This window comes from Penaeus vannamei, chromosome 13 (assembly GCF_042767895.1).
Source record: "Penaeus vannamei isolate JL-2024 chromosome 13, ASM4276789v1, whole genome shotgun sequence".
NCBI classification, from domain to species: Eukaryota; Metazoa; Arthropoda; class Malacostraca; order Decapoda; family Penaeidae; genus Penaeus; species Penaeus vannamei.
This window is the reverse complement of record NC_091561.1, coordinates 43,956,629-43,965,947: the sequence shown is the minus strand read 5'-3', so window position 1 is coordinate 43,965,947 and position 9,319 is coordinate 43,956,629. Positions and strand designations below refer to the sequence as shown.

Genomic DNA, 9,319 nt, shown 5'->3' with positions numbered 1-9,319 from the left:
AAAAAAAAAACGGCCAGGCACGGTATAACAGAGAAGCGCCACAGAGCCCCAGGGAGCGCTTTCCACCTCAGCTGTCCTCCCGCCCACGCCCTTAGAATCCCGACGACGCCCGTGATGGAGTGACATGTGGGTAGTGTATAGAGTGTATGGGGAGGTGTTTTTGCTGTCATTTAATTTTGTTGTTGATAATAATGTTATTTGTGAACCGTATTCATGTTGACAATGGTAGAAAAGGTATGAATGAGAATGAATATCTTCACAATACAAGAGATGTATTAAATACAATACAAGAGATGTATTTAACCGGTTTCGAATATTTCTTCGTCAGAAAGATATATCACTAAGATGTATTTGAAACCGGTTGGATACATCTCTTGTATTGTGAAGATATTTATGCTCATTCATACATATTTTTCTACAATTTGTTTTAAATTCTTGGTGTTGATTTATTTTATTTATTTATTGTTTTGTTTATTATTTTATCTATTTTATTTATTTTGTTTTATTTATTTTATCTATTTTATTTTATTTTATTATTTTATCTATTTTATTTATTATTTTATCTATTTTATTTGTTATATTATCTATTTTATTCTATTTTTTTTATTTAATCTATTTTATTTATTAATTTATCTATTTTATTTATTATTTTATCTATTTTATTTAATATTTTATTTATTATTTTATCTATTTTATTATTTTATCTATTATTTTATCTATTTTATTTATTATTTTATTTATTATTTTATCCATTTTATTTATTAATTTATGTATTTTATTTATTATTTTATTTATTATTCTATCTATTTATTTATTATTTCATCTATTTTATTTATTATTTTATCTATTTTATTTATTTTCATTACCATTATTTTTGCTGTTTTTAATCTTTGAGTTTGGCTTGATGTTCTCCCTTTTTTATTAGTTAATTTTATTATTTTATTATTTTTTCTCTATCTTGCCGGCAATCAAAGATTTTGATTTTCCTTTTTCTTAATTTCTTATCATTTTTTCTATCTTCCTTCTTACAATGTTGCTTATCCTTTCTTTATTTTCCTTTCATTCATAGCTACAATTATCTAATTGTTGTTGTATTATGTACTGTTGTTAATTTTGTTGTTAATTGTTGTTGTTAATTGTTGTTGTTAATGTGGATTTTGGTAACATAACAATAACAACATCCATAATAACAACTGTGTAATTTTGTTATAGTATTGGTAATTATTAGGTTAATGGTAATAATGATGATAACGGTAGTGGAGATAATAGCAATAGCATCGTTACTCGTAATCATAATAACGATAATGAAGATCATAATAAAAATAATTGTGGTATTAGCGGTATGATGGTGATAAAATAAAATAAAATAATAAAAATCAATAAAAATAAAATGCGAAATTCGTCAGAAACCGCAAATACTTAGCAATAAGATGGTGATAATAAAAATAATTTGAAAAAATAAAATCAAATGCGAAATATTCATCAGAAACCGCAAATATTTCTCACAGCAACAGATTTCGAGTGATAAAGAAACTTCTGAAATTATTTCATCATAATCTTATTTATTATTCATAAATGCATAACTTTTGTCGTTCGTCGGAAATACACTTTGCTCAAACTTTTTAATACCTCCATTTTTTTGTTTTGTTTTCTCTACCTTGTGTTTTTTTTTTCTTCTAAATATGGTAAAATTATAATGAGAATGATGATGAATGAATGAGAGAGAGAGAGAGATAGATAGAGAGAGAGAGAGAGATAGATAGAGATAGAGATAGAGAGATAGATAGATAGAGAGATAGATAGAGAGATAGATAGAGAGATAGATAGAGAGATAGATAGAGAGATAGATAGAGAGATAGATAGATAGATAGATAGATAGAGAGATAGAGATAGAAAGTGAGTGCGTGAGTTAGAGAGAAAGTGAGTTAGAGAGACAGAAAAGAGTGAGTAAGAGTGAGAGAGAGTAAGTGAAGAAGAAAGTGAGAGCGAGAGAGTGAGTGAGTGAGAGTGATAGTGTGTGCATGGGAGAGAATGTATGTGAGTGAGTGAGTGAGTAAGAGAGAGAGAGAGAGAGAACGGAAGAGAGACAGAGAGAGACAGACAGAGAGAAATAACTTGTGTGTATGTGTGAATGAGTGTGTATGAAAGTGAGAGTATGTATGTGTGTGTGTGCAAATGTAAGTGTAATTGTGAGAATGAGTGTGAGTGTACGTGTGTGTGCAAATGTAAGTGTAATTGTGAGAATGAGTGTGAGTGTACGTGTGAGAGAATGAGTGTGAGTGTACATGTGAGAGAATGAGTGTGAGTGTACGTGTGAGAGAATGAGTGTGAGTGTACGTGTGAGAGAATGAGTGTGAGTGTACGTGTGAGAGAATGAGTGTGAGTGTCCGAATGAGAGAATGAGTAAGCGCAAGTGTCAGAAAGTGAGTGCAAGTGAGAGTGTGAGCGAGTGAAAGTGAACGTGTGAGAATGAGAGTGAAAGTGAGAGTGAGAGAGGAAATAAGTGTCCAACGCCAAGCTGGTTAAAACAAAAACAAGGATTGCATATTAACCCTTTACTTTGTATGCAAGCATTGATAATGTACAAAAATGACTGAAACACTATTTACAAAAATATTCAAGCAGAACATTCACTTTTTTGTATATGCAACATTCTCAGTGCGACTAGACACAAAAATATATATGTGTATATAAAGTAAATCCGTTTCTTATCTGGTAATTTACAAAATAAATCGTATTTTTTCTTCACCGTACATGAAAGAAAATGAAAACAATAGAGTAATTATTTTTATATTTATCACAATAATTTCTTTTAAAAAACAAAAGGCTTCGAATTGAAGTCTGTCGACTGAACTGAGAGAAGAAAAAGGCAAGAAAAAAAATTACAAAAAACATAAATTAAAAACAATGACATTAAAATTAAACATGAATTTGTAACTTCTTTTGAAGACGACATGCACTTCGATGTGTTATATATTATATAATATATATACATATATATATATATATATATATATATATATATATATATATATATATATATATATTACTTTAAGGGTACAGGGAAATAAATAAATATAACAAAGATGAAAAAGGTCTTAAATTCGAAGGCTAATTAATACCATTTTCGCTCTCACACTGTGATTCAGAACAGACAGACATATATTGAGTACACGTTACATTATATCATGAGGGGGAAAAGGCCTCTCTCAACACTGAAATTATATATATATATATATATATATATATATATATATATATATATATATATATATATATATATATATATATATATATATATGAGAGGCTCCGGACTGGGATGTAAGACTAGAACGCAAGGCAGAGAGCCTGCATAATTTTCCCACTCTTCTCTCGAAATATATTTAAACATTTATATCATTAAGTTATTTAACATACTGGGCTTTATATGAACAGGATATTAGTTCACCATCACTCAAACACAGCTTCGTTGTGAACAGTAGAGTTTTGAACAAACGCGAAGAAATAAGAAAGGGACTATATAACGCTTCTAAAATGTTCAAAAACAGCTGATTTAAGTATCAAAACAAGATGCACATTTTTTTTTCTTCTCTCTCCCTAAACTTTTAAGGGAGTTTAAAAGTTAGCAAAACACTTTCATTATTCATTCTCAAGGATGTAAGACTAAACTCTCCTATTCTCGTTATTTTTTTCCATGTCTTTCTCTTCTCTTCTCTTCTCTTATTTCTTTCTTTTTCTTATTTACACTTTTGTCGTAGTATTTCTTCGTTTGTCTTGCTGACTTTGGGTATAAAAGGGAGAGCGAGAAGAGAGATGGAGGTGGGGAAGTGAATAGATAGAAGGGGAAGGGGAGGGGGAAGAGGGAGAGAGAATGAGGAGGGGGGAAGAGGAAGAGAGAATGAGGAGGGGGGAAGAGGAAGAGAGAATGAGGAGGGGGAAGAGGAAGAGAGAATGAGGAGGGGGAGGAGGAAGAGAGGAGAAAGAGGAAGAGAGGAGGGAAGGAGGAGGGGGAAGAGGGAGAGAGGAGAGAAGGAGGAGGAGGAAGAGGAAGAGAGGAGGGAAGGAGGAGGGGGGGAGGGACATGGCTACTGGAAGGGGGGGGGAGTTCTCCTGACCTCTTCGTCTCATCGAGTCTCGAAGAGGGAGATCTTACAGGTACTTTTGTATTGTTTTCTTTTGTCATTTTGTACGTATCTTAACCTCTTTTCTTCTCTCTCATATGGGCTCAATTTTTTTCTCTTTCTCTCCCTCTTCTTCCTTTTTATTTTCAGTTTTTTTCTTGTTCCTTTTCAACTCGTTCCTTTCGTGTTCTTTTCATTTTCTCTTCTACTTCTTCCTTTTTTCTACTCTTCTCTTTCTTTCACATTTTTTCCTCCTCCTCAGGTATGCCAAATAATTTATTCTTCGCTTAAATTTCATTTTTCTTATTTTCTTTATTTTCTCTGTTTCTCTAGTATCACCTCTTTCTCCTTCTTCTTTATGTTTTTCTTCTGCTTCTCCTCTTCTGCTTTTCCTATCTTCTTCCATTTCCCATTTTCTTCTTTTCCTTTTCCTTTATTCGGAGGAGGTGGGAGGGGGGGGGGGGAGGAGGTGGAGATAGACAAGGAAAGGAAGAAAGAACAAACTGGAAAGAACATTTTCTAAAAAGAAAAAAAAAACGCGAACTTACCAATAATAATAATAATAATAATAATGATAATAATAATAATAATAATAATAATAATAATAATAATAATAATAATAATAATAATAATAATAATAATAATAATAATAATAATAATAATAATAATAATAATGATAATAATAATAATAATAATAATAATAATAATAATAATAATAATAATAATAAAAACATAGATCTCTTTATATAACATAAATAAAGGGAAGACTTAGAGCTATCACTTTAATACAAGCACGAATGGTGTGAAGAGATAGAAGGGAGAGAGAGGGAGAGGAGAAGAGAGAAAATTGAAACACAAAGGAAATTGACAATGAGAAATAATAAGAAAGGGAGGAGGGAGGAGAGAGAGAGAGAGAGAGAGAGAGAGAGAGAGAGAGAGAGAGAGAGAGAGAGAGAGAGAGAGAGAGAGAGAGAAAGAGAAAGAGAAAGAGAAAGAGAAAGAGAAAGAGAAAGAGAGAAAGAGAAAAAGGAAATAAATATAAACAAGGCAAAAAAATCAATTATCGGCGAAAACACTTTTGAACATCCTACACTTAGTGGAAAAAAATAATTCATAGCCACAAACATAACATCAAAAGCGAATGAAAGACGAGAAGCTTAAAAAAAGTACAAAAAACATTTTTTTACATATATATATACACAAAACAACCTGCCAGAGAGACGAGAGACTTCATACAAAAGAGAGGCGCAAAAAACAGAAGCAACAAGAAACGAAAAGAAGAGAGAGAACTAGAAAAAGGCGAAGATAAAGAGAGAACTAGAAAAAGACGAAGATAAAGAGAGAACTAGAAAAAAGACGAAGATAAAGAGAGAACTAGAAAAAAAGGCGAAGATAAAGAGAGAACTAGAAAAAGACGAAGATAAAGAAAGAACTAGAAAAAAAGACGAACATAAAGAGAGAACTAGAAAAAAAGGCGAAGATAAAGAGAGAACTAGAAAAAAAGACGAAGATAAAGAGAGAACTAGAAAAAGACGAACATAAAGAGAGGACTAGAAAAAAGGCGAAGATAAAGAGAGAACCAGAAAAAAGGCGAAGATAAAGAGAGAATTAGAAGAAGGCGAAGATAAAGTGTAGACAAGGGAGAAACAAGAGGACGGGGGCGATGTCCAGCGGGGGGGCGATGTCAGTCAGCAAGAAGCCTGAAAGGGAGAGAAGAAAAAAAATAATTAGTGGCATTAATGCGTTATGAAACTGGTAGAAGAGGAAAGAGTGGAGGGGAAAAGAGGGAAAAAGGAAGGAAAGTAGGGAGGGAGGGGGAAGGAAAGAGGGAGGGGTAGGGAGGGGGAAGGAAAAGAGGGAGGGAGTAGGGAGGGGGAAGGAAAGAGAGGGAGGGGTAGGGAGGGGGAAGGAAAGAGGGAAGGGGTAGGGAGGGAGAAGGAAAGGGGGGAGGGGTAGGGAGGGGGAAGGAAAGAGGGAAGGGTAGTACGCAGGGAGGGAGAACTTTGGAAAGAGGGAGGGGTAGGGAGGGGGAAGGAAAGAGGGAAGGGTAGGGAGGGGGAAGGAAAGAGGGAGGGGCAGGAGGAAGAAAGAGGGACGGGTAGGGAGGGGGAAGGAAAGAGGGAGGGGGTAGGAAGGGGGAAGGAAAGAGGGAGGGAGGGAGGGAGGGGGAAGGAAAGAGGGAGGGGGAAGAGAAAGAGGGAGGGAGGGAAAGAGGAGGAAGGAGAGCGAGAGGGAAGGGAAAGAGGGAGGAGGGAGCAGGAGGAAGAGAGGAAGGAAAAGGAGGGAGGGGAGCAGGAGGGAGAGAGAGGGAAGGAGGGAGGGTGGGGAGGGAGGTGGAAATAAAGGAAAGGGAGGGGAATGGGAATATGATGACAATGGGGGGAGGGTGTGGAAATAAGAAAAGGGGAGAGGCGGAAAGAGGAAAGGGAGGGCCAGGGGAAGGGAGGTGGAAGTAGGGGAAGGGAGGTGGAAGTAGGGAAAGGGAGGGGGAGGGGGATGGAAATGGGGAAGGGGAGAGAGAAAAAGGGATTAGGGGTTAGGAAAGAAGGGGAGAGAGGGAGAGGAACAGGCGATGGATGATATTAAGTTCACAAAAATATAATAATATAACCCCACCAGTCATCCATGCATCCCATCTATCTATCTGTATCTGTTTCATCAGTCAGTTAGTCAGTCATCCGTTAGTCCGTCCCACCGTTCGTCAGTCCGTTAGGTCGTCCGTCAGTCCGTCAGTCCATCAGTCCATCAGTTCGTCAGTCAGTCAGTCAGTCAGTCTGTCAGTCAAAGGGTCAGTCAAGTCAGTCAGTCCATCCGTTCATCCGTCCGTTAGTCAGTCAGTCAGTCCCGTCTATCAGTGCGTCCACCCACCCCCTACCACCTCCCCCAACCCCCCAACCCCCAACCCACCTTGCGAATTATACCCGCTGGCGCCGGCCAGGCCCTCTGCGCCCACCACCTGAAGGACGACCTCGGAGCTCTTCCAGTACAGCTTCGGGTAAGAGGCCACGCACTTGATCCTGACCTGACCTCGCTCGACCTGGCCTGGGCGGAGCGAGAAGGTCAGGCCGAGCCACGCCGTCTCCAGCTGCGTCTCGGGGTCAGAGGTCACCTGCGGTTCCGTCGTCAGGAGGGGGTCAACCTGGGGGGGAGAGAGAAAGAGGAGGGGGGGGGTTAGTAAGAGGAGGAGGGGGAAAGGAGGGGGTAAAATCAGAAGAAAAAGAAAGGGGTCAGAAGAGGGGGAAAAACAGTGGGGCAAGAGGAGGAGTAAGTTAGGAGAATAGGGGAGGAAGGGAGAGGAGTAAGAGGAGTAAGGAGGACAAGAAGACAATCAGATAAATTTACTCACTCTATGTGACTCATCGAAGGCCTTTGATAGCGTCAGCCATGAAATAATTTTAAACAAACGAACAAATCACGGAATCGTTAACTTTTGGTTCAAAAATTACTTTGCGAGAACTCAATCAGTCAAAATCCATGAACAATTATCATCAAAGCAACAAGTTTCGTTCATTGCTCCACAAGGCTCCATCCTAGGCCCAATCTTATTCACCATTTTCATTATATTAAATTCTTAATATTAATTAATCAATGATTAATGTTACTTTAATTAATTAATTATTAACAAATTATATGTTTTTTCCATTATATTCATTATATTAATGATCTGTCATCAATTGCAAAAAGCTGTCTTCTTATTCAGTACGCTGATGACTCTCAGTTTCTTCACGCCGCCTCTGTTAACAAATTTAAATGAGTTGATAGGAAAAGCTAAAAAAAACTAACAGAAACTAAACAATATGAACGACCTGAAGCTAAATCCACAGAAAACACAGTATTTTTTATAGGTAGCCGTCAGAACATTTAAAAAATACCCACTGATACAGTTATAGAATTCCAGGGCTGCTACATCAAACCCAGCACAACAGTAAAAAAATCTACATAGACATACATTACATGTGAGACACACACTGACCACATCTACAGGAAAATAATGGGAATTTTGATATGCTTAAATCCCATCAAAAGTAAAATACCCACAGAAACAAGAACTGGTTATACAAACCCTAGCACAGTATAATTAATTACTGGCTAAACATCTGGGGCTCCAGAAATAAAACACCAATACAAAGGACACATAAACTACAGAACTTTGCCGCAAGAGTAGCACTAGGAAGTATTCAGGTCCTGGCCAGAGCCCTCACCCCCCCAAAAAATTAAAACAATCAAGCCCCATCCAACTGAACCGAAAACAAGGGGCCGGCCACAGGGCTATATATTAACAACTTTCCTTCCATAAACTATAACCAGTGACCTACTTAAGTTCACTTTTTCTCAGCAACCACAAGGAATTGGATGGAGTTCTTGGGCGTGTTAAAAAGGTTTCGAGGTCCTGTCTGGCTTAGGCTATGTGGTGTTCCGATAAGGGGTCCCTATAAGGGTTCAGGACGCGAAACCCCCCTAAAATACCGCTTAAATATTGAAGCAACAGTACATAGTTGCATGTTTATTCAAGGTGCTATGGAAACCTATCACAGAGTAAATTTCTAAATTAGACTGGGTATGGTATGAAAATTTACATACCCCTTATAGACCCCTTAAATATAGCTGGTGTCAATACAAGGCAAAATAACTGCTTATATATATCAAAAGATCGAATACAGAAACCGGTGCAAGAAATATGGTGATTTGGAACCAATTAACTAAAAATATTAGAAATATTTCCAACCAAAAGACATTTAAAACAAAAGTGAAAGGATATCTACTGAAATATTAATGACATCCAGGCGCTTCAACATCAAGCCGAGCACGACATTTCAATCACATATGATATTAGTGTTCAGTGAAATTTTGTTTCACAAGCATTTTACAATATCTATGTTCATAGCATCTTATTGCATAATGTAAACACCGTATATGTAATATAATACCCATTGTAATTAATAGAATAAAGTGTTGAATTTTAATTTGGATTCCTCCTCCCCTCCCCCTCACTCCTACCCCCTTCTTCCCCCTCCTTACACCCACGCTCCCTCCCTCCTACCCCTTCCCCACTCCTCCTACCTCTCCCCCTCCCTACACCCCCATTCCTTTCCTGCAACCCCTTCCTCCTTCCTCTCATACTACTCCCTACTCCTTCACTCCCTCTCCCTTACTTTTACCCCTTTCCCCTCCTCCCTCCCCCCTTCCTACACTCCCTA

General features: G+C 37.2%; 1 protein-coding gene across 1 annotated transcript in view; it reads right to left on the bottom strand.

Annotated features, from left to right (window-relative positions):
• Window positions 1-2,540: 2,540 nt before the first annotated feature.
• The window catches only part of LOC113814588 (uncharacterized), a gene marked incomplete at its 5' end in the record, with an annotated part of 14,066 nt that continues 7,287 nt past the window's right edge, over window positions 2,541-9,319 (bottom strand). The window contains 2 exon segments of the mRNA XM_070129301.1: window positions 2,541-5,821; window positions 7,029-7,260. Of these exon segments, the coding sequence (XP_069985402.1) occupies window positions 5,730-5,821; window positions 7,029-7,260 (324 nt within the window).